Genomic DNA, 25,540 nt, shown 5'->3' with positions numbered 1-25,540 from the left:
ATCGCAACTCTAAGTGGGCGCCCACAGGGCTGAGGTAATAGCTGCCCAGGACATGATTTCACTGAGCTCATGGTCATTGTCATCACTGGACATTGTCATCAGTGAGGCCTGTCCAGGCTTCACGGCCAAAGCCTTCCTTCCAGCGCTCCGGCAGCCCCTCTAGCAAGTGGAAACCTATTTGCTGTTCCTGCATTCCACTGTGTGGCTGGTGTACTAGGAGCGTTAGCTCTGGGTGGGCTTCCCAGAGCTTGCTCTGCCACTCTTCCTCCAACAGCTGCTCTAGGCCTCGGCCTGGGGAGCTGGCTTTGCCCTCCTGCAGTGCTGCAGCAAGCCTGGAGGAGCTGCAGATCTTCCAGAAGCCTTGGCGTTTCCTGGAAACCAGGTGTCGCCTATGCCCAGCACCAGCCCCTGCCAGCTCCTTTCTTGGCTCAGGAGCATGGTGTGACCTGACTCCCACTAGGGCATGCCAGGTGCTAAATGTCTCTTCTACCAGTTGAGCTAAGGCTTGGCACAGTGTTTCGCCCCAGTGGGTGTTTAGGGGAGCGGTGAGCAGGGACCTGGCTCTCTGGGCCTGTCTGAGCTAGTGATCCCCTTGCCAGGCTGGCAAGACGTCGGCCTCTGCCCGGCTCCACGTGCTGCTCTCTGGCTGCTTATGGAAGGATGGAGCATGAGTGTGCTGTCACCTGGGAGGGGCTGCAGCTGCCCCTGCCTTTCCAGTCTCCTGTGAGAGCTCAGAGATTTGACCTGTGGCACTTTATTTTGAGTGACAAGGTACAGCTTGAGAACCCTTTAGCCTGAAGCAACCTCAGTCGTCTTGGATTTGGGTACCTCTGGAAGAGGTGCTCATTAAAAGTAAAAGGAGGCCAAGAATTTAACACAAATATAGTCATTGTTCCTAGAGTTTTGATCTTGTAAGTGTGGGATATGACACAATCTTTTTAAAAGATTGTGTAAAAGGAGGATGGTTAAGTGACTCAAAATAAGATAAAATGCTGGGGCCCTCCCTGGTGGTACAGCTGGTTAGGGCATAGCACTGCAAGCTGGCTGCAGCCACTTCAGTGTGAGTTCTATTACCAGCCCTGGAGGTGACCCACATGGCTCAGCAGACCTCTTCTGGCCCGCCCGCTGTTCCCCTCAGCAGTGTACTTCTTTGATCTGCCTGTTCTGTTCCCCACTCTGCCTCTGGTGAATCCTCTCACCTCCCCTGCACCTCTGGCCTGTGCCCCAGTTCTGTATGCATAGATAAATAAATCTTTAAAAAAAGAAAAGAAAATGCCAACTGCCTTGTAGTATGCACTGGGTTCTGGTGGGCTGGGATACCATTTCCAGTGGTATTTCCCTGCAGTGTCCAAAACATCTTAATTGAATGATGAAGACGGGGTGCTCGGGAAAACTGTTTTTGGATGGCTCAGCAGGGCTCCGGGTGATACTGGTGTTAATGTTGAGGGTGCACAGGAAGCTTGAGAAGAAATCATTTTCTAAGCTGGGTATAGGAAAAGGTTGCTTTATAATAATAGGATTTCTTACTTCAAATATGTATGTAATATATCCATAAATTAGTCAAAGTTAAAAATAGCGATTTGACTCTGTAACTTACATCCCTAATTTCATACAATCAAGATGGGGCAGGACACTGGGACCTTTTCCTTGGCCTGTTGCCTTCACTGCTGCTGTTCTGAGGGCCGTGTGGTGATTCTTCCTGAAGCCTGTGAGGTGGCACTGTTGAGGGGAGGTGTTTTCTCTGCCTCTCCCTTTCCCCTCTCTTTCCTTTATTCTAGGGCATCTGTCTGCCTTCTGCTAGGCACCAGGCCCAGGCCTGAACTGTGGGTTCAGTAAGATCCAGCCTCTCTCCTGAGACCATGGCTGCAAACCTGACATTGGAGCCTGTGTGTGTGGATTCTTATTTGAGGTGTCTGTGCTTTGCTTCTTGCTGCAGAAAGTATATTCCAAGAAACATATGAATTCATCTTTAAGTAGATTTATGATATGAAATATTCATTGGCATCAACTTCACAGACAGCACTTGGAACAGCGTCCTAAGGACAGTTTGTCCTCATAAATCTATTAATGCTGAGGGACGTGATTGTCTCCTGTGAAGCTTTGGAGAGAGATGAGGGCCCAGGTAGGGGAAGAAGCTGGCTGCCGATATCTCTCTATCTCCCCGAGCGTGGCTGTGACAGGCCAGGCCTGCTCTGAGTGAGGGAGTGAGTGTGTTTGGTTGTACATTTTCATTCTCCTTGCCTTTTTATTCATCATACAGATGCTTCTATTTCGGAGACAGCCCTCAGCTTCCAGCTCATGTCAAATTCCAGCTTCCTGCAGTGGTTTGGAGGTATAATGAGGCTCAGAGGGAAAAGCTGGCTCATGAGTGAGAAGAGGGTCTCGGAGACCGAGGGGGCAAGGCAGGATGCTGTCTCTGAGAACTAAGCGTGGGGTGTAAGCCCTGAGCTGAGTGCTTCATCTGCTTGTTCCAGGTGGCTCTGAAACCACCACGTGACTTGGCGGTTGATCTCTGCATTTGAGACTCAACAAGGTCTAGTCACTGTTCCAAGTGAAGGTCATTACGTTCAGCACACCTGTACTGGTGGCCACAGTATGTCCTAAGGCTGGGCCCAGAACAGTCAGAGCCTGCGGCCAGTCGCCCCAGCTAGCTGATGCAGAGACAGGCCTCAGGAGGAGCCAGGGAAGCACGTGATTCGGGGTGCAGAGGAGGATGTGAGGGGTTGTGGGAAGCTGGAGTAGGAGTCCAGCAAAGTTGGAAGGCTAGATGGGGATTCACCAGGCAGAGGAGGGATGAGAGGGAGTGGTGGGCTGGTGGAGGCAATTCTGGATGGCACAGGTACAACATTACACGAACATAGGATGCCAGCGTGTGGTGGACAGGAAGGACTCTCCAGTTATGCCTAATTACCGGAGGAGGGGAGTCCACTGTGGTAGCATTTTACATGGGGAATGTGACTGACGCAGGGCAGTGAGGAAGCTTCAGAGGTGTTGAAAGCACAGAGAGATGCACCTGTATATTTAGCAGGTTGTTCTAGGACAAGGCTGGGTTGGAGGGGTTGAGGCAGGAGGCAAGGAAACCTGTCAGGGCTTGTCATGTGCCTGCATCAGAAGTCCCAGGGCAGGTGAGGGGAGCCGACGGAGTGTAGGGAGCACAGGATATAATTTGAGGTCTGTGTTGGGAAACAGATTCCCCATTTCAGGCTAAGAAATCCCAAAAAAGAAGTCAGAATAAGCAAAGAAAAGCAACCAGGAAAAGGATAAAGAAAACAAGTATTTAGAAATGTCAAGAAAAATTTTAAAAGGTTGTAAATAGAGACACTATTTAAAGTTACCGTTAGGGAATGAGTAGGACTCACGCAATATAAAACTTGTTGTAGGTTTAATAGTGTTTTAGAAATTTAACTAGACCTAAGGGCAAAGCAAACTTAAGTTGGGCCCTCCCTGGTGGCGCAGCGGGTTAAAGCACAGCACTGAGAATCTAAAGCCGCTTCCGCATGAGTTCGATTCCTGCCTGCCCCGGAGGTGACCACATGGCGTGGCAGACCTCTCCTGACCCGCCCGCTGCTCCCCTCAGCAGTGTGCTTCGTCAATCTGCCCGTTCTGCTCCCCACTTTGTGTCTGGTGAATCCTCTCACTACCCCTGTACCTCTCTGGCCTGTATCCCAGTTCTGTATGCACAAATAAATAAGTCTTTGAAAAAAAAAAAAAGCGAACTTAAGTGAGTCAAGACAAAAACAGGTTTCTGACCAAAAACAGAACCAAGTCAGGAAGTGCTGCAAGTGGTGTTCCATCCTTGCAGGGCCTTGAGAGGTGGTTATTTTGATGTCAGGTCACTGAAGGTTCTGGAAGTGCCAGCTGGGCCCATGAGACTGGCCTGGGCAGGAAGCTGAGTACAGAGAAGGGCAGATGCCCGGGGAGCCCTGCTGCTTGCCAGCTCTGGCTCCATGCACGCCCAGGTTTGCTGCTGCTGGCACAGGGCCGGGCCAGGGACAGCAGCCTGGGTGGTGTGGCCTCGCCTTTCACTGCCGGTGCCCCGTTCTGGTAGGTTGTGGCCCTGGCGTGAATGAGCTGGTGGCCCAGCAGCCTGTGTCGGCCTCATAGGCGCGTCCTGTCGTGTGAGCTACTGGGAAGAGAGAGGTGGAGGCTCCTCGGTGAAGGTCGAGCAAGGAGGAGCAGGAAGAGCCATCCTTCCGCTGCAGGCTGTATTTATTGAACACTCCCGTGTGCAGCAGAAGATGCCACAGTAGATACTGTGGGGCTCTCAGAGTAACAGGGAAACACGAAAGATTTGTGGACCGCATGGTCATTTGGCACCTTGTAGAGGCTGGGGATGGATTTACAATCTGGACTAACGTCAGACAAGGAGGCCAAGCCTTTGGGGTCCTACTAGTGTTCTCCTCTATGCCGGTCACCGGTCCGTGCTGACGGCACCCCCCTCCAGTGCTGTCGTTAAGGAAGGAGGACGCATTTGAAGTGAAAAGAGTGTAGGACTGGAAACCTGGAGACTGGGGTTCAGGTTCTGCCTCTGCCCCCAAGCTCTGAGCATCTGCCTTCTCACTTAGAGCTACAATAGCTGCGTGAAGTCCCCGGTTGTCATGGGGATCTGGGTGTGCGTACGAGGGCTTCGTGGCCTGCAGAGCTGCGTCCAGCAGCCGGTGACATCTCTAGACCGTGGCACCTGGCTATTCCTTATATCCCTCGCATATCTCCGTTAGCTGACTGAGTTAACCAAGGAGTTTGTTGCCAGGCATTTTCCAGTTGCCTCTGCTTAGCTACAGGTAGTTGCCACCAGGAGTGGTCAGCAGCCATCACCCAGACTAACTTGATGAGTCTGAGCTTTAGGACTAGACATTTTAACAGTTTCCGATTTCAGGATGGCCCAGCTTGAAGGTCAGGGTGAAAAGCAGACCGCGGCTGCTCCCGCTCCTGGCCCTCACTCCCACCTCCCTTCCACCACACACCCCCACACATGCGCCCGCACACCCCTCACTCCCACAGTCCCCGGTCCCCGAGCCAGCCTCTCTCACTGCACCCCGGCTCCTGGACCCAGGGCAGTGTCTGTTCCCCTTTGGAGCCCCGTGGGTGCCGGGTAGCTGGCCCTCTGCTCACGTGTGGCTTCCTCTGCCTGTTGCAGGTTGTCTTCCACGACGTCTCTGTGCTGACGGACAAGCTCTTCCCCGTGGTGGAGGCCATGCAGAAGCACTTCAGCGCAGGCTCGGGGAGCTACTACAGTGACTCCATCTTCTTCCTCTCAGTCGCCATGCATCAGATCATGCCCAAAGGTAACCTGGATGGCCATGGGCAGTGCCCCTGGAGTTGACTTTTGCCTCCATTGCTCGGGCCCTGGAGCTGCCGTGTCTTGTATCAGAGAGAAGAGTTCTGCTGAAACACAGGGGCGGGGAGAGGGCACTGGGGTATCCTTTGTGTGACAGAGATTCCTGTATAGAGTCCAGGGCAGGCCCGGGGCTGCTCAGCTCCCAGGGCCCATCGGCCAGGACGCAGCTGGGTTGTGCACTGTGCTGCCTCTGGACTCAGGGCAGCTGGCCCAGCTGATTCTGCCCCTGCCATGCACTCTCTGCGGTCTCAGTTTGCTCATCTACAAAAATGGCTGGTTGGACTAGGTGGCTGTCCATCCAAATCAGTTATCTTGCTCTTTCTAGTTTGAACTTACGCACATCTAACTTCAGGGCATCAGCTCTAGATATAAGAGGTGCCAACTGACTGAACACGACTTTTTTTTTTGAAACTCTGAAACACAATGAAAAGATTCCCTGGGCTTTGGTCCCTTCAGGGAGAAGGAGACTCTTTCCTGGTTGGGTTGGTGTGGAAGTGCTGACAGGTCTCGTCATCCTTGGACTGGAAGCCTGGGGTGGGAAAAGCGTCTGTTCCCCTGAGTATGTCGCTTGAGGTCCTGCCTGGTGTTTGCCCCAGAAAACAGGGTTATTTCTCTGCATCAAACTCCTCTTCCCATCTTCCTTCTGGAGCAGGAGGGCTCCCTTTCTGTGTCTGAACCACCTTTAACGTATGTGTACTCCTTTTCCTATTCAAAAGTAATACCTGTAAAAAAAAATCTGAAAGCCACATTGAAATATAAAGCTACTATCCCTTTACTACTACATGAAAATGATCACCATTTATTCTGTCTTAGAGCTTCTTAAAAATGTAAGCACAATAGGAGTTATACTATATATTTAAGGTATTCTGAGTTTTTTTTATATGTATATCAAAATGTGAAGTGGGCCCATCATTTAAACTCCTAATGAAGGAAACAGCACAAGGAAAACTGTCTCTTGACTTTCAGTTAATGTCACTCATCACCATCCTCTGTGTAATCACAGTCTTTGAAATTTTATTGAATCATTCCATTGAAGTCAATGAACCTTAGTTCACTGTATCCTTTTCCTGTTCTGAGCTTCCTAGATTCTTTCTATATTTTTCCTACCATTAATTTTACTGTGCTAACTATCCACATGCATAAAGATTCTTTTCTCTCATTAGCATTATTTCCTTAGGATAGCTTCCCAGGGTAGAATTACTGGGCCACAGTTGATTCTCCCAAAGTCAATATGAATGAACCCTTCCCCCCGGACTGTGTCTAGTGTCCTTAGCTTGCACTCACACCTGGGGGAGGCTAACCGATGCCTGACCTTTGTAGGGGCTGCAGGCAGCCACATAAAAGCTTCAAGACAGTTGTTGTCCCCACTTAACAGGAGAGGAAAGAGGAGCTGAGGTCAGGCCAGTCTTCCACATTTTAGCGCACGCTGGGCCTCCTTCTATGGCTTCTGACTCCTTGGCCATTGCTCAGTCTGTTGTCCAAAGCTGGATGTCCAGCCTCTTACCTATACAGCCCCCAGTGGCTCCCGAAACCTTCTTCTCTCTCCATACTGGCCCCTATCAGTGCCCTGAGCGAGGCCCAGTCCAGGGTAGGTGGGTGGCCAACCCAGTGAGCTTGTCTCCCGTGGACTAGCACTGCCCAGGCCACATCTGCTGGGGGACAAGTTAGGGGGCCCACAGATGGAACACTGGCTCCAGTTTTGGTCTGGCCTTGTTCTTCATGTTGCTGGAGGGGGCTTGTGTGGCCATCCTGCTGCTCACGCCTGCCTGCCCTTGTGTCCGACGCAGGCACACAGTCCCTCTGTTCCTCACTCATGCCTTTTATCTCCTTCTGTCTGTGGTTCGGTTTGTCACCACTGGCAGCATTTAATGCAGTGGGACAGAAACCATTTTTTGTCCGACTGGAGTGAGTGGAGTGAAGAACAGCTCCTTCCATAAGGATTACCAGCCCCTTTCTCCAGTGTCCATGGCTCCAAGGACCTGTTCGTCACCTGGGGCCTAGAAACAGACCCCTACAGCGACTGAATTCTATGCCTGGTCCATGGTTGTGGGGGGCTTCTCCCAGGGCAGGAAAGGCAGGTACAGTGCGTAAGGCCGTCTGGAGACCACAATACTTTTCGGGAAGACTCTGTCTTGTGGCCAAGCTTTCAAAAATCGTCCTATGTTTGCGTGACACATGTTGCCTATCCTGGGTGTGTTGGAGCTATTTGCTGGGTTGCTGCTTCCTGAGCTCACGGTGGCCAGGTGGGAGGTACAGTTCAGCAATTGGGGGCAACGGGTTATCAGGGCTGCAGGGGAGAACCTGTCAGTGCTAAGGGTTTAGAAAAGAATGAGTCACAAGCATTTGGCAGGAAGGAGGAGGGCTTCACAGAGGAGGGGGTTCTTGAGGGGTGTGTCCTAGCCCAGGTTCACAGGCAAGATGATGAAGAATGGAGGGAGGCCCAGAAAACCTGCACACGGGGGACTGAATCAAATGGAAAATTCCAAACTGGGTGCTCTCATTCATTCAATAAATCATTCATTCATGCTTCGAAGCACAGTGTGCAGCTTTTTGCAGAAAGTCATTAAAATTCCATCTTTTTCCCTTCAGTAAAATTTAAGAAATATAGTAAAAAGCCATGTTCTTTGTTCTGTGTTCTTTTGTATTTTTACTCACTACCATGGGAGTTCTTACGTGCGCTCTACTGTTGTTGGCAGTTTCATAAAACAGAAAGCTTTTAAGGCCTGTTTATGGAACTTCATTATTTTGTTCAGTTTGAAACCAAATCAAGAAGCTAATTAAAATAATCGATGTTTACTTACCCATCAGTGAAGCAGACACACATCTTATGGGAGGGGTGTTGCAGAGGGCTGTAATATGTCTTCTGGAACATGGGGTGTGTTGGAGAAGGGTTGGGGGTCCTGGGTGGCCTCTACCCCATCAGCCTCAATATCAGGAGAAAGTAGAACCCTCTAAACTCATCGATATCTTTCCACTTGGTTTGCCAGGCTCTGAAATCTTTAATGTGGCAGGGTTGGCTGCCATGTACTATACCTACAGTTAGTCCTATGGTCTCTGCTTATCGCAGGGCTGAAGTGGCCAGAGGACAAATGGGGGGTTGGTTTAGTGTGAATGTGGGGTCAGCAGGCCTGGAATTGAGCTCACACTCTGCCTGTCTGTCCAATGCAGGGCGAGGGAGAGCTGAGTTCCTTTCCTGACTCCTCACCGCAGGGGTGAGACCATCTGATCCTGCCGCCCCTGTTCGCTGGCGGGCAGGGTCACTGTGTGAAGGGTGACTGGCCTTCTCTCTGCATTTCTCCTCCCTCCTGACTCAGGAGAGGTGAGCTGAAACAGGCCGAGGAAGGGGCACTGTTTCCTTCTCTCCCTACCTCTCCTGCTGGCCAACGGGAGGACGGCCATGTCCTGCTGAGGCTTGGGCTTAGGCCACATTCTCCAACCTGGGCTGAACAGCCTAATTTCTCTGAGTCTCCTTGTTTTCTCTAGAAAACTGAGGTGACATCATGGGTTGAAAGAAGACTGATGGTATATGAAGAATTACAATGCCTGGCATGTCCATTTGCCCAGTATTAGATATGAGGGCCTTTCTCCTCAGAGGGCTAAGTACATGGCAGCAGATCAAAAACTCCAACAAATTTTGAGGTAAAAAAGTTTTGCTTTTTTTAGCTCAGCATCTTTCAACTTATCACGGAACACCATTTCAAGAAATACATATTTACATTCTGAAATAGGCTTGTTTTACAGAGCTCCCTTTAAGAAATGTTGCCCCCAAATCAGAATAATTCATAGACAGCCCTCGAGCAGCTCCATGTTGGTTTGGTGGGGCCGGAAAGTCTCAATTTTCACAGAAAGTTCCTCGTGTCCTTCCTCATTTCCCTCATGGAGCTTGTTACTGGGTATGCTGTTTCCATTATTCACTTTGTTGCTTATACCTTCACCACCTCCTGAATGGATTTGGAGTAGCCTTGGGCATGCTCAGGTTTGCCTCAGACTCAGAAGCTTAGGAAGACCTTCCCTGGGTCATGAAACAGGAGACAGAATAGCTTAAAAGGAGGGAGAGGTGTGTCTGGTGCCACTCTGCCAGCGGGGCTCCCTGGGGGCACTGACAAGCTGGAGTGTTTCAGAAGAGGCTGACCCACAGTGTGGCCAGGGAGCCAGCAAGCCAGCCCTGAAGGAACTGGGGCCACACACTGAAGATGACACACGGTTCTGCAGGGCCTTTTGGAAAGAGGAAGCAGCCTGTTCTGTGCGGCTCTAAAAGGTCACACCAGGTGCAGCCGACTAGAATTTTCTAACCCTGTCACCACCGCCTGTGAGTCCATGAGCATGACCTTTCCCTGCCATGCAGGACATCCTCATCTGTAGACTGAAGGGATGGAGAAGATCCAAGGTCCAGATTGGCCTCCTGTGGCAGCAGAACACATTATATGTGGTCATTGTATTATCTCCTCACCTGGGGCTGTAAGTGGCAGTGTTTCTGGGTAGGGAACCTGATAGAGAAAATATTTGATTGTTTCTAGCTTTTCCCACCCACCCCAAATCAGCTGCATCATGGCAGCTGATTTTTATATGTTTTGTTTACTGGTGAGTTCCCAGTGACTGGAACATAACCAGGCATGTCGTAGGAGCTTCATAAGTACTGGTCAAGTGACTTCAATGAATAACTCTTTGTTAGGATTGTATCTTGAACTGTTCTGTTTCGGGAGTCACCTTAGTGTCCAGAGCCAAAGGTTCTGAAAAGTTGCAGAACTTTTTCTTAAGGTGTGTTCAAACTGCCTGGGGGAGAAAACCCAGCAGCTTCTGATAAATTGCATAGAAAGTGGCTCTTCCTCATAGGGTAGCATGACCCGGGATTTGAATTTTCTGGTCAACCCTTTCCTAACGGGTCTCCTAATCTCTGGGGGATGAAATGGGTTCCTGGAGTCTGCAGTGTTACCCAACCCAGCACGGGCATAGTGTGAGGGGCAGGGTTCGTGTGTGGGAGAAACAAAAGGGAAAAACAGACATTCAGGAACTTGCCTGAGTGAAAACATCTGAGTCAACACTGAACAAAGGTTCTAAACATGTGTCCAGTGATTTCAGTGAAAACTCTTTTCTGGCAGGTTCCATGGCAAATTTGAGGCTTTTGAATTCTTTTATTCTGAAGAGGGACAGCCGAGCAAATTTGTCATAAAATGCTAAAAATAGAATGTGATGGAGACCACTTCCTGTTAATGCCTAAGCTCCTAGTCAGTTAATGAAGACAGTTGCCAAATTGATTGAATAGTACTAGCTTCCATTTTGGTCCCCTCCATTAGACTCTGCCTTTTAACTTTTCAGGATCCTATTTTAAATCCTTGGCTACCAGTCGGACATCAGCTCTCTTTCATTGCTGTCAGGAGGTCAAACAGTGTTTATTATAGGTGCCTTGTCACCCTGGAAGGTGTGCTCTCCTCCCACTGTGCACAGGGTGCTGCTGTGGGTGCTGCCCTCTGCCCTGGGAATTTCCTTCTGGGCCTGGGGAGAATCCAAACCAAAGGATGTTCACAAAGCCAGGAGTGGAAGCCAAGAGCACAGCACTGGTCCTGGGCGGAGCTCAAGGGAGCTGGTGTGGGGTTATCTGCATGGAGAACGGAGCAGATGCTGCCGCTTCTGCCAGAGTCCAGAGCAGCGTTGTTGAGAGGGATGACTTGGTGCTTGTGCCTGGCCTTGAGGACCTAGGGGTCAAGGGTGGCGAGGGGAAGGGTTGGTGTTCTGGGTGAAGGATATGCTGGGCAGTGTGGTGTCAGCCTGGGGCAGAGACCGGCATGCCCCAGGGATGTCCTTTCCAATGGCGTCAGCCCCCAAATCAGTCAGTCCAATGTGCTTGGCAAGCTCCTCTGTGGTTGTCATCAAGGACACATTTTCTCTGTGCCTTGTCCCCTGGCAGGCGAGCACTCACGCTCTCCATGTGTGCAATTGCTGGTGACCAGGTCCTGCGGGTTAACCATCTTGGACTCGGGCTCTGGCCTGCTTTTCTTTTCTTTTTCCCACCCACTTGCTCTGGCTCTGGACATCCTTTGGAATGTTCCTGGCTATGTCTGAGCCTCCAGAGAGAGAACTGCAGAGACTGATACCTTGACCTTTCTTGTCTGACCTGTTTCCTCCGTCAATGTGGTTCCTTGGTGCACCCCCACATCCAGCTTGCTCCCCAGCCCAAGTGCAGTTCTTGGTCAAATGCACTCTGCTTCCCTCAGCTTGCTCAGCTCTTCCTTTATCTGCCCCCAGCCCCTGCTCACAAGCGCTGCCTATCAGAAGGGGCCCCCTCTGAGGGCAGGATTCCCCAGACTCATAGGGTCAGCCAGGCTGCCTCTGTCTAGATCTTTACAGGCGAGAACACCCCTGTAGACTCCTAAGTGAATGGAATTATTCCGCCCACAGTGAGTGGGTATGGAGCTCTGAAGACAGACGCCCTGTATTGCTCCTCGTCTCCCAAGAAGCAGGCACAGTTCTCGTTTCCCTCAAAGCTTGGTTCTTCTCTCCCTCATACAGCTCTTCTTTGGTTCAAGACTTAACTTCTGAACCAGGCTTTGTTGGTTCCTATTCTGCTCCCACCTGCCCCTTAATCTCCGGGAGAGCTTTAACTTCTCCCTTAGAGTTAGTTGAGTGGACATGTGGGGTGCAGTTGGTGATGGTATCCCCTCTGCATTGAGTTAGGGGAGCCATGAAGATACAATGTTGAGGTTTTTAAAAAAGCATCTTCCATCACATGATTAAGATTTGTCCCTTCTAGTCATTAATCACAGAAACGGGACATTGGGTAACTAACAGTGCCTGGAGTAGGTGTGGACACCTGACTGAGGCCCCTGGGTGCTCCCCTCAAGTAAACTCTCTTGCGGTCCCTCGCATTGGCACCCTGGCCCTCGCCGGTCACCTCCCAGGAACTCTTGATGCTCTCTCCTGCCCTGCTCTTTCTCCTCCTTCACCTTTTCTTTTCCTTCTTTCTCTTGTGCAAGTCAACACAGGAAAAGAGGGGTTTTCATGGGAGAGGCTGGAAGTCTGTGCTCAGTACTTGGAACAGTGCTGGGACCAGTCTGTTTGGCGAGTCTTTCTTTTTTCCCCTCTCTGATGGCAACTTTCTATCTCACATCCCCATTTCTTTCCTTCTCAGTTCCCTCAGAACTGAAACATGCGTGAGACTTGAGTGTGTTGTGATTTCTCCAAAGCAGACATCAACTCTTGCTATTTTCCATTTCAGAACCTAGGAGGGAATCTTCTGGCCAGCCCACAGGCCCTAAATTAAATTGTTGGCTATTTTTTGTTGCTGATCCAGTCAGATTGGAACAGAGCAGGTGGGGCCATTTGGTACCAAACCCAGCCACCCGAACCTGTGTCTTCAGTGAAGGTGTGGAGGTGGGCAGGCATGTGACTGCCGCCCTGAAACAGAGTAGCTGTTGGCACAGGAGGGAGGGGAAAGCTGTGGATTAGACGTGCGTTTTGACTCAGGACTTTATGTTCTGGAAATTCCTGTCGTACAGATACCTTTAGCTTAGAGGACATTGCAGGAGGCCTCCAAGAGGGCTCCTAATGTCACTGGCTTGGGCATTTGTACCCAGGGCTTGAATGTGGGCTGGATTTAGTGACTTCTAGTGAACAGAATATTGCAAATGTGATGACATGATGCTTCTGAGATTCTTGGATACCTCCTTCCTCTCTCTGAGCCCTTACTCTGGAAGAAGTCAGCAGCCTTGTCATGAACTTTCCTGTGTCGAGGTGAGGAGTTGACTTCTCTGGCCAGTAATCGTGTGACCTTAAGTACATTGTAGCCCGAGAGCCAGTTCTCTTAAGAACTGTGAGAGAACAAATGTTCTTTCAGCTGCTAGCTTTTAGGTCTACCTGGCATGAAGTGGCAGTAGGTAGCTGATGCAGGGGGCATGTGCACAGAGGTGTGCCCTCTGGCTAGAGAAGCTGGGCTAGCTTTCAGCAGGATGTCACATTTGAGTGAGGCCTACCGCTGACTGGGTATCAGAGTGGTCTCCTGTGTAAGCAGGCCATCGGGGCGTGGCAGGGGTGGGATGATCATCCTCCAGGACACCTACTTTCTACTCTCATGATGGATATTTCAAGTCTTTAAAAAAGTAGAGAATCACTTAGGCATGGTATAGCCATCATCAATAGTTACCAACTCATGACCTATATTATTTTATCTCTGCTCCCACCTCCCACTTCTTCCCATAGATGTCCCTGTCAGGTACTCTTTTTTAGGTAAACACAGCATTTGTAATCACATTTATACTAAATGTTTTACAAACCGGTGTTCTTCAAACATCAGTTTGGCAGACATCATGGCGATTAGGTCCACAAGGACATCTAATTGATAATACTTTTTTTCTCTTATTTTCAGTGAACACATGTGACCCAGGGGCGGGCAGGCCTCTGTTGAAGGCTAACACGATTCTGTTGCTGGGCTGGGCAATCTGTGCAACCATCTTCAGGAGGCACCTGGAATTCTGATGGGAAGACAGGCAGATGATAAGAAGGGTGGGAAAAAGATTTGCTGAAGTGACTAGGTCTATTGTAGGTCTACAGAAAGGTTATGTTGAGGGGATTTGGATAAAATTCTACTTTCTTTTTTCAAAAGCGGTGAGGGGAACCCTGATCCAATGGTTAAGGGAGTAGCCTGTGCCCTTGGGGGCCGTGTTCCTCTTCCTTCCCGACAGGGCCTCTTCTGTGGGCCTCCTAGCTCCTATCCCAGGCTGACTCCTAGGAGCATCCCCACGTCCCAGCTCTTCACTGGGTTGGAGATTAATTTCAGTCCCTGGTAATACAAGTCATCAAAACGTATCAGTAAGCAGCAAAACTTGTATCTGTTGTTTTTAGAGAGGTTTGTTCTTCCCAGTGTGCTTGGCAAAATGTCTACTAATATCTACTCATTAACTTGAGAATTGGTTTTTGCATCAATTTGGAGAACTGTGCCTTTCATCTGTGATTTCCATAGCAATCAATGTTCTCTGTCGGGTGGAGAAGGGTCCTGGTACAGAGAGTCACTTTCTGAATTAACAGTCAAGAACTATGGGTGCTGTTCTCTTGAAACTTCTCCCTGGTGACTGGGCTGTTCATGTTTAGAAGTTTTGTCCTGTGGCCTAATGCCCAAGAGCACTGACTGTTTTGAATGTATCTCTGTCAGTAAGTTGCTGAAAAGAACAGTACCTGCTTATGATTAATTGAGTTAATGTGTGTAGAGTGCTCAGATGATAAGTGGCCTATTCTCAGTGTTAGATAAGCACCTGCTGTTACTGCTGGATGTGTGTGGAATCTGTTGGGAGGTCCCCACAACCAGCTCCCCTGACTTCCAGGCTCCTGACGCTTCACACTCATTAGCCTTTCCTTACTGTGGAATCAGCGTGACCTAGAACTCTTTCTTAAGGCACTTGGCATTTCCATGAAGAGATCTTTATGGGACTTGTTTTCTGTTGGACTCTTTTCTAAGAAAACTCCCGGGGAGTGGGGAGAGAATTCTATGTGCATGACTGCTGTCTGCACCTACTTGCTGTTAGAGTTACTCATCCTTCTAGTGAATCAACTGCGCCTCCTTGGGCTGCACCCCTCCTTCCCAAGCATGCACCTGGGATGTTCTCCTCAACGGCTCATCCGAGTCAGGAAATGTAACTTAGTGTTTATAATCCTAAACCAGACTGAACTGGGTGAACGTGGTAGACATGGTGTCTTTTCAAGTCTGTTGAATAGTTCTGGATTACTGGCCATCATGAATTTATCATACTCTGGCTAGCCTGATTTACAGATGAGGGAGAACCGAGTGTGAAGCTGGATGGTTAGCGCGAGAGTGCCTTTTTTTTGGCTCCTCTCTCTAGCTGGAAGGAAGGTGGTGGGGGTGGAGGGAGTTGGGACCCCTGTGAGCTGCAGGTATCCTTGTACCTGCAGTGCTTTGGGGGGAAACGTTGGGGTTTACTTTTTTTGTGTTTCTGAACTTGGGAAGGAGATCAAGTGAACAAAGCCTTCCTAGAGAGGGAGGGTGACCACCTGGGGCAGGTGCTAGGGACAGGTAAGAGCTATGAGGAAGGCTGGTTTTGCAGCATGGAGGATATCCCTGACCTTGAGAAGCAGTCAGGGAGCAGTGTGAGCCTGAGCGCAGGGGTTCTGATTCCCCAGGCTGTGTTGCAGAAAGGGGTCCTCAGACCTCCGTCACATACCAGTTGTCCCAGGGGTGTTTGTTGTGGGGGTTGCTGGTCCAGTAGGAATGCTGGCTGGGAATTGAGAGGGGCCATGACCCTGTGTGTTCTGCGGAGATGGGGGTGAGTGAGTGGTATGAGCCTCAGAGCTCTTAAGCCTGCTGCCAGCAACACCCCCCCCCCGCCCCCAGGGGGATAGCTGGGTCACTGTTCAGTAATGAGCTGAGCTGTGCTAGCAAATACAGAAGCTGCTGGTCACATGTGGCTATTTCTATTTATAGCCATTACAAGTCAATAAAATTAAAAAAAATAATTCCTCTTCAAGTGCTTCCCAGCCAAATGTGATTAGTAGTTATTGTCCAGAGGAACACAGGTATGGAACAGTGTCTTCATTAGCCCTGCTCTGGAGGGCGAGGCAGTGCTCAGGGTGGTTTTGGGGGGGCCAACATTTAGGGTACTTGCTCAAGGCAGCTCCTACTCAGGCCTTGTACAGGGCATATGTTTCAGTTTTCTGATGAAGGTGAGGTGCAGGTGATCTGGGAAAGCAGGACACTGAGGCAGGATCCCAGATGAAATGGGGTTAGCCTAGTGCAGAGAAAAGAGGCCTATAACTTGGAGGTTATGATGAGGCATCCTGGCTACTTTAGAAGCAAGCGAGACTGAATGGAGACTCCTGCAGATGCGGCCTGGACTGCTGAAATCCTACTTGCCTGCTGGAGGCACGGAGTGCGAGGAGGGGCTATGTGAATGGACTTGGTGAGGTGGGCAGAATGGGTGGACTGTTGAGGGACTGGGACACAAAAGGCTTGTCAGTCAGGTATCCATTTACAACACATCAGGAGTGGTCATGCCCCCCGGCATCTGTATGGTAGCAAGAACAAAAGAACAAATAAGAAAAAAATGACTTTTTTTTTTTAACGCAATCACAATGGGAAAAAATGTGTCCACTTCTCAGTGGGACTCATAGGAACAATTGTGGCTGCCTGAGAGCTTCTACGGAGCCCATAGTAGCCATCCTGGAGGACCCAGGGCCACCCTCTCAGAGCTCTTCAAGACCTGCCTGTCACAGTGATGAGGATGATAGTAATAATAATGACATTGAGCATGAAAGTAATAATAATGATAACTACCAATATGTATGTAATGCTTACTAAGTCCCAGGCATTGTTCTAAGTGATCTTTACAAATTCACTTAAGAGAACATTTAGGAGAACAGTAGCAAAGTTTCCCACTGAAGTGTTTGCTCTGGGAAAGGCCTAGCTCCGAAGCACTAAGCAGCTTACAACAGTGTAACAGCAGCTGCTGTATCTCATGGATTAAAAAGAATTTTTACACACATTGTCTTTTTTCCCCCCTCAAACAGCTTTATTGAAATATAATTTGCATGTTATAAAAGTCAAACATTGTAAATGCACAATTCAGCAATGTTGGTAAAACGATCAGAGTTGTGCAACTTCCACCACAACCTAGTTGTAGACCTTCTTCCTTCAGCCTCCCATGAGCTTGTTTGCACTTAATCCCTGCTCCCACCCTTAGCCAGAGGTGATTGCTGACTTGCCTTTTTCTCTATAAATTTTCCTTTCCTGGAAATTTGGTGTGAATGGAATCATATAATGTATAATCTTTTGCATCTGGGTTTGTAGCATAATCTTTTTGGGGCTCATTCATATTACAGCATGTATGGGCAATTAATTCTGGTTGCTATTGCTTAGTACCCATTGTGTGGCTATCACCTTTTGTACATGTGTTCGCAAGCTGGTGAGCATTTGAATTGTTTTCAGTTTGGTACTATTATAAATTATGCTCTTACGGACATACAATATATGTTTTTTGTGAACATATGTTTTCTTGGGTAGATGCTTAGGTGCAGTGAGCTAAATGATCCCTCCACCCATTCATATGTCGAAAAAATTTTTTTTTATTCATACAGAACTGGGGTACAGGCCAGAGATGTGGAGGGTGAGAGGATTCACCAGGGACAGAGTGGGGAGCAGAACAGGCAGATCGACGAAGCACACTGCTGAGGGGAGCAGCAGGCAGGTCAGGAGAGGTCTGCTGTGCCATGTGGTCTCCTCCTTGGCAGGTGGGAATCGAACTCATGCGGAAGTGGCTTAAGCTCCTTTGTGCTGTGCTTTAACCCGCTGTGCCACCAGGGAGGCCCCCATATGTCGAAATTTTAATCCCTAACTGTGGTGGTATTTGATTAGTTCTAGCAGTTCTTCTGTGTGGATTGCTTGATAATTTTAACATATAATATAATTTCATCTGTGAATAAAGATAATCTTCCTTTCCAAACTTCCTTTCTTTAAAAAAATTGAATGCCTTTAATTATATATGATATATATATATCAAAATATATATCTATATATCTATATCTATCTATCTATCTATCTATCTATCTATCTATCTATCTATCTATCTATCTATCTATATTGCCTATTGCATCAGTTAGAACCTATAATACAAATGTTGGATAGAAGTGACAAAAACAGACATCCTTGTCTTATTTCAGTTCTTTTGGTCAATGCCTAATGTTTATTGAGATAGTTAATACAATGCTTGGCATGATTAAGCAATAAATGTAATTTAGATTCATGGTATAACAGGGCATGGAAACCAAAGAATATACCCGAACACCCTGAACTTAGCCATAACCTTAATACTTGAGTCTGTATATGAATGAAGTCAGTTAAATAAAGAGCTCCCTCTTCAGTGAGTCCCAGGAAGGTGTGTGAGGGCTATAAGAGCTGTCAGAGGTGGCTGGGAGAAGGCCAAGTGCTGTCCAGAGGCTTGGTTTCCTGTAAGACTTCTCTGCTTGGCTGGCTGCTGTCCACATTCTGTGGGGGCTGCACGTGGTCTTTCCTCTGTGCCTGATCGCCCAGTTACCCTGATCACCTCATTTCCTCCTCTTCTATGAGCCCCAGTTTGACAGCAGTAGGAACTCCAACCTCATGCCCTCATTTTTACCTCGTTAACTTTTTAAATTAAAAATTGTTTCTTTTACTGACAAAATGTGCATATAACTCTGTAAGAACTAAGTCATGTGAGCAGAGTTTGGGATTTTTTGAATCATATAGTTATCTTATTTCTATTGCTTTGGCTTTTCCAGTTTTTGGAGGAAAGCATTCGTCTCTCACTATCTGTACGATGGGCAGCTCCAGGTTTTAAAACCTGACAGATGCCCCTTATCAGGATGAAAACTTCCTAGTTTATTGTGATTTTTAATGTTTTTATTGAGACGAGTGGTTTTGGTCTTTTATCCTATTAGTATGGTGCATTATATTAATTAATATCAAATGTCGCTCCAACATTGCATTCCTAGGATAGGTGCCCACTTGACTCACCTTTTATATGCTTTGTACATGTGGTAGATAGAGTTTACCAATATTTTGCCCAGAATTGTTTCATAGAAAGTGTTGGGAAGTGTTCCTCCTATATTCTGAAATATTTTGTGAAGGGTTGCTATTACTTCTTTTCTAAAAATTTTATGGGATTTACCAGTGAAATTATCTAGGTCCGTGCTTTCCTTTATGGGAAGATTTTAAATATTAATTTATTTTCTTGAACATCTACTTAGATCGTCTTTTTCTTCTTGGGTCAGTTTTGGTAATCTAGGTCTTTCTAGGCAGTTCCATTTAATCCAAGTTCTTGTTACTCTAAGTTGTTGGTAGAGGGTGAAACTGCAATGAAATTAAATAGTACATCTTTGTTTGGAGAACTGGGACTAGCATAAATCACTCTATTTTGGGTCTGTCATTTCTTTTTTAACTAGTTCCTTCCTTTTGATTAGTCTCTCAGTCAAATTAAGAGATATGATGAAATTCTGAGGCATTAATGCCACTCCAGTTACTGCTGTGGAGTTCTCAAGCTTTCACTGATGCTCTATGTGGGATTCACAAGTCATTTCTATTGGATTCACATTCATTAAGTCGGTGATTGTCATTCTTTCTATGACCTTCCATCTGAGGGAGATCATTTGCGTGGCGATTAGTGGTGGCAAAGATATATTAAAGCGTTTGAGAGAAAAGGATGTATCATGGAGATCAGTATGATAACTAATAAGCATGATCATTCTCACTGTTTGGAGTGCACTTCAGAGCAAGGTACCCCTCAGGACCCAAATCAGCCAAAGAAGGGTCTGGCAATTGGAGTCATCCTTTTAAACAAATGACTTGCTTAGTAATCATATGAAACTGAGTTGCAACTCCCCTCAAGTGTTAATTTAGGTGCAGCAAGTGTGTAGGTTATAACACAGAATCTTCTTGTTTAACTAAAAGATAATCAAAGTCTATAATAAATTTGCCCAGGGGATGTATGTGATTGTGACAGGCAGTTGTAATATCTTTGCGTCAGTGAGAGGTCATGGTCATGGCCTCCATTGCTTTTGATGAAAGACAGCCCTTGAGCATATGGACAATACCTGTACACGATGTATTTTTTTTTTCCTTGCTGCCTTCAAGATTTTTCTTTTTCTCTATCTTCCAAGAGTTTGATTATACTTTGTCTAGGTGCAGATCATTTTGTATTTATCCTACTTGGGATTTGTTAAGATTCTTGGATGTGTACGTTAGTGTTTGTGATAAAGATGAGTAATAATTATTTCTATAGAATTTTTTTCTACTGTCTCTCCACTTCTCTGGGACTCCCATTGCACACATATTGGTATGTTTTATATATTCCACAGGTCTCTGACACTGTTCTGTGATTTTTTCCCCCTTTATTGTTCAGATTAGATAATTTCTATTTCTCTCTATTCTAATTCATTGATTCTTTCATTTGCAAATTTGAAGCTTCTAGTAAATCCTTTTATGGGCTTTTATTTCAGATACTGAACTCTTAAATTCCATAATTTTCATTTGGCTCCTTAAAAAAAATTTTTTTTTCCGGCCCTCCCTGGTGGCGCAGCGGGTTAAAGCACAGCACTGAGAATCTAAAGCCACTTCCGCATGGGTTCGATTCCCGCCTGCCCCGGAGGTGACCACATGGCGTGGCAGACCTCTCCTGGCCCGCCCGCTGCTCCCCTCAGCAGTGTGCTTCGTCGATCTGCCTGTTCTGCTCCCCGCTCTGTCTTTGGTGAATCCTCTCACCCTCCGCATCTCTGGCCTGTACCCTAGTTCTGTATGAATAAATAAATAAATCTTTTAAAAAAAATTTTTTTTTCCTTTTTGAAATCCTATTTGTTGATTCATTAATGTAATACTCCTATAATTCTTTAAACATATTACTTTAGTTTTTGGACATATTTAGAGTATCTTTGATGTTTTCATTTGCTAAATCCAGGTTCTGTCTGTATTAAAATATAGTCTTTATTAACAACCTCGTTTACCATATTTGGGTTTGCAAATCATAATTTTTGATAAAAATTTAATATTTTGGTAATATATTGCAGTTACTCTTGTTTCTGTTATTTCCCCCTGCTGATGGCTGTCTTTTTAATTGTATTTTATTTTGTTATATAATATATATGTATATATATAAAATATATATATGTAAATAAATAAATAAATATATATATATTTACATCATTCTTCATTTTATACATTTTTCCATCTTGGGTGTAGTCCCTGTGGACTTCCCACCGCCACTTCACCCCTGTGCCATCACCATAGTCCCGTATGCTCTTCTTACCCTCTTCTCCCCCATAGAACGTTTCTGGTTTATATTTATCTGTATTTTTCAAAATTTTATTTGTTTCTTAGCTTAGTCATTTGCCTGGGATAAATCTGTGAAATCTCACCTGTGGTAAGTGGCCATTGATGTCTTTGCTTAGTATTTTTGTAACTGTACATTTTTTTTTAAATTGGATTTCTAAAGGTTGTCTTAGTGAATAGGTCAAATGTGTTCTTGATCTCAATTTTCTTATGTAAATTGGGAATGATATAAATGGGAATATAATACAGTGGGGAATCATATAGTTCTCAGGATTACCTAGTTAAATTACCTACTCAGTATAAAGTCCTGAGCGTAGTGACTGGCACATAGTAAGCACTCTGTGGAGGTCAGCATTGCTACAACTGTGTGAGAAATATGAGGTTCAGAAATGGAGTGATTCTAGATCACACATCTGGTCAGTGACCAAGCTGAGTTTGAATCTAGGTCAGTCTGATGCTGTTCTGTCAGGTGACATCACGTTCTGTGGTGTCTCTGTCAAGCTGAATCACAAAATGTCCGAGCAAGTGTTTGATGTTTACACAAGAAAAATCAAGCATTGGAGTGCAGACTGGAAGAAATGTTGACATTTCAACCTCAGGATTCTATGTTGCTGTGGTTGTGCACAATGGACAGATAGTGGAGTAAGCCGTTCTAGCTATTGAAATTCCAGCTGGATGGTCCTCTGTGGTGGCCTGGTGCTGGCAATCCGAGCCTCAGATTCTGGAAGACCTAAAGTGGGGAGACCGTGTGTGCCCAGGAAACGGCTTGGGCATTTAGTGTGGAAGGTGCCTGCAGAGCTCCCTACATCAGGACTTTGCAGGAGTTTGGATTTCTGGAGAGCTCTCTGGCATCAGAGTACCTTTCACCACTGTCTGACCAGCTCAAGAAATGAGAAAACTGCAGAAGCAAACCTGTAGATGAGATACGGCCATGGCTGGAACACAAAGCTCCGGTGGTCCGGCCACCCCACTCTCCAGCCTGCACACAGGATTGTTCCAGCCTCGCTTTTCTACCCTGTGGAGTAAAGGACAAGCCCTACATTTGTGGCAAGCTAGCTGGACACTACTGCTGTGAGAACTATACCTTGGGGAGATAACTAATTTATATCTATCCGTTAGACTTTTCCCTGTCTAGGAGTGGTGTCTCTTGGGATGAAACCTTCCCTAGAGTCAGGTGTTTATCTAAATTTAGTGCCCAGCAAACTCCTGGAGACATTAATTGAACTCCATTAGGTGTCCTGAGCATGCTTTTATGTCATAGAGACCGAGTAGGGCTTTGTCAGAAAGAAAGAATTTGTTTTTTTCTTTTATGCGGTGGGAGTTTAAAGGTTGACAATAAACAAGGGACATGACTTTGAAGTGTTTAGTAAGGGAGGGAAGTTTTAAATATTTCCTGGCGTTCATCCAATTTACAAGTGATTTGTTAATCATGTCCAGGCATGTCCTTAGCATCAAGTCTCCCCATAATGCTAAGAGCGTGCTCACCAGAACGCAGCCTGCATCACTCGCTTTGGGCTGCAAATGAAGGAATTTTCAATCAAAGGGACTCTGCCTCAATTTCAGTACAAAGCAATTAAAGCCAAAGCAGCTTAGAGGAATAATTTCCAGGGGCTGATCTCATTTTCTGTTCTTCTATATGTTTGGCTCTTGAGTTAATTCTCTCCAATAAATGTTAGGACAAGATACTAGGAGGAGATTGCATCTCTGATTGATGGTCTGTGTTCTTATGGCTCCTCATAGTACTATATGGATAATTTGAAATTTCCCCAAAAAGTTGAATGGGAATAATGGCAGTGGAGGCAGATAACAAAAGATAAAACATAGGAGAGGAAATTGGAATTTGAAGCAAAGCTTAAGTCAGTATTGCCAAGTAAGGGGTCTCAAGTAGATGGAGAAGTTGTCACTGACTACTTCACAGACTCATTTATTCATAATGACTTATTGAATTCTAACTGTGAACCACATCCTGCCCTAAGTGCTAGGACAGGTTAGAAAAACAGATGTGGTCTCTCTCTGTTCTCTTGGAATGTACATTATCGCCAGACATTAATTAGGTCATTGGAAAGGTGGTGAGTTCATTGAAGTTGTGATAGGGACAGTGACGGGGTAGAGCTGCTGGGTGGGGATTTGGGTTGTGTGGGTTGTTCAGGAAGTCTTCCTTGAGAGTGACATTAAAAATGAGACTGATGGGTTAGGATGCAGCACTGCAAGCTAGCGGCAGCGACTTCAATGCGAGTTCGATTCCTGGTCCCGGGGGTGACCCACATAGCGCGACAGACCTCTCCTGACCCGCCCGCTGCTCCCCTCAGCAGTGTACTTCATCCCATCTGCCTGTTCTGCTCCCCAGTCTGTCTCTGGTGAAGACTCTCACTGCCCCTGCATCTCTGGCTTATACCCCAGTTCTATATGCACAAATAAATAAATCTTTAAAAAAAAAATGAGACTGATGGGTAGGTGGGACTAGATGGACCAGCGGCAAAGGAAGAGGGCCACTGACAGCATAGTGCATGTAAGTTTGGGCATGGCAGGAGCTTGATATGCTGGAGACACGGAGACCGAGCCAGAGTGGCTGGCGCTCATGGAGCGGCAGACTAGGGCTGGAGGGGTAGACTGGGCCGTCCAGGTCTGGCGAACTGCTCTGAGGATGGGACTTCACCCTGGTGCCTGGGATTGAAACCATCGATGGAGGCTCAGTCACTCAGGGACATGGTTTGCATTTTCATCTAGGGACGTCAGTGCTTTTTCAGTTTTCTTTTGTGGGATGTTCATAAAGAGTGACCTGGCCTGGTGGACCCTCCTGAAGCACATCATAGCCCAGAGAAGAGTTCTGTTTTGGGGTGTAGTTGGGAACTAACACAGATTGGTTCTGAAAAGAGAAGGTCATGAATGAGAAGCAGCTCTGTGGTGCTCTGTGGTGGCTTCTGCATTCCGGGGACACTGAGTATGTATAGAAAGCAATAGAGGAAGCCGGTCCAGGCATCCAGGGAGAAGGGGCTTGGGCTTGGAATTTTCAGGTGAGAGGGGAGATCTATCACTAATGGCAGGTGTCAGAGTGCTCTAGTCTAAATTCAGAACTGCAGTGCTAAAAGAGTAGGAAGCCTCCACAGGAAAAGAGGCTACAAATCTGAGTGAAGCCATTGAGGAAGAGGGAGGGAGGGGCTGCTGGGCTCATTTTGAAAGGGGAGGTATCTATCCAGGTGAGCCCCTTTTTAGAGAAGTTAGGGCCTACTTGTAAGCCTTCAGGGAGGACCTCAAGGAAGATGGGGAAGCCTCCATCTCCACTGTGACCCTTGGCATCCAGAGGGTGAGTTGATGTGCCTCTCAGGCCCTGCCAGCCTGGTCCTAGGCAGCGTGACCTCAGAGTGGAGTGCTGAGTGGACCTCAGAGTGCCACATCTCTAAAGTCAGGAAACTAATTTCTGATAAATCAGCACAAATTGACCTCATTACCCCAGTCATTCAGTCACTTCAGTGATCAAACTAAAAGACCAAAAACAGGTCAAAAACCCTTCCAGACCACAGCTTTGCTCCTGAAGCAGGATTCAAAGATACCAGTGGGTTGTTTTCTGCTCAAGTCTTCTGTCCTCATGGTGTTGATTGTGGGGAACATCCCCTCAGTATCCTTTTCCTCCCCAGTGACACTGCAGATGTGTTCAAAGTATCCTGTTCCACTAATCAGACTGTCATGCTGGGACATTCCCCAACTGAGCCGCTTTTTCCATTCTTTACTCTTCTAAGTTCAAAGACACTGAGCATTCCAAAACCCTGATTGTTCTTGTCTGTTTCTCAGAACAGACCTTCTTCCCAATACTCTAGCACAACCCAGCTATTCTGGCTTTTCCCCTTCTTTCTCCCCTCCAGCCTCCTGCCCCCCGATGGGAGTGAGGCTGTCTACAGAGCTGTCACTGCTCTGTAAGAGGTTACACACAGGAGCGCCAAGTCCTCCCCACTTCTGACTCCTGATTTGTACAGCCTATAAAGTAAGCCATGCAAAATACCCAACATTTGGGCAGGTGAAACAGAAAGGTTTGTTTAAGATACAGGGATAATAAGCTATCAACTTTTTTTTTTTAATGAGCTTTATTTTATTGTTTAAGATAAGAATGATTTGATGTGAAGGGGGATCTTCCAGTTTTTACCTTAGCTAAAGTGTGGCCTTTCCTTCAGGGCTAGTGATTAGATATTTTCCCAGCTCACAGTATCTGGAAGTTTCACAGCTGTGTGGAGGTGTGGAAGGGATGTTGTTGGAGGCCCAGTAAGACCTGAAGAGGGAGGGACCCCGTTTCTGAGTAAGTAGACCTGGATGGGGTAGATTCACCAGATTTCTTTACTTTGGGGGTGGGGGGCAGGGTTTCTTCTGAATCATGTTGGTGATTTTCCTAAAATTCCAAAACTGGGAAGCCATTT

The 25,540-nt window shown here is 47.0% G+C and overlaps 1 protein-coding gene across 1 annotated transcript in view; it reads left to right on the top strand.

The window, feature by feature from the left end:
- Positions 1–25,540, top strand: part of XXYLT1 (xyloside xylosyltransferase 1) — a 141,214-nt gene that overhangs the window by 22,337 nt on the left and 93,337 nt on the right. Inside the window, exon 2 of the mRNA XM_004675418.2 lies at positions 5,138–5,285. Coding sequence (XP_004675475.1) covers positions 5,138–5,285 — 148 coding nt within the window. The remainder of the gene's footprint in view (positions 1–5,137; positions 5,286–25,540) is intronic.

The sequence above is a fragment of the Condylura cristata genome, unplaced genomic scaffold (genome assembly GCF_000260355.1).
Source record: "Condylura cristata isolate star-nosed mole 26May11 unplaced genomic scaffold, ConCri1.0 scaffold00003, whole genome shotgun sequence".
Lineage (NCBI taxonomy): Eukaryota > Metazoa > Chordata > Mammalia > Eulipotyphla > Talpidae > Condylura > Condylura cristata.
Note: the sequence above shows the minus strand (reverse complement) of the source record. Positions and strands in the feature narration are given on the sequence as shown.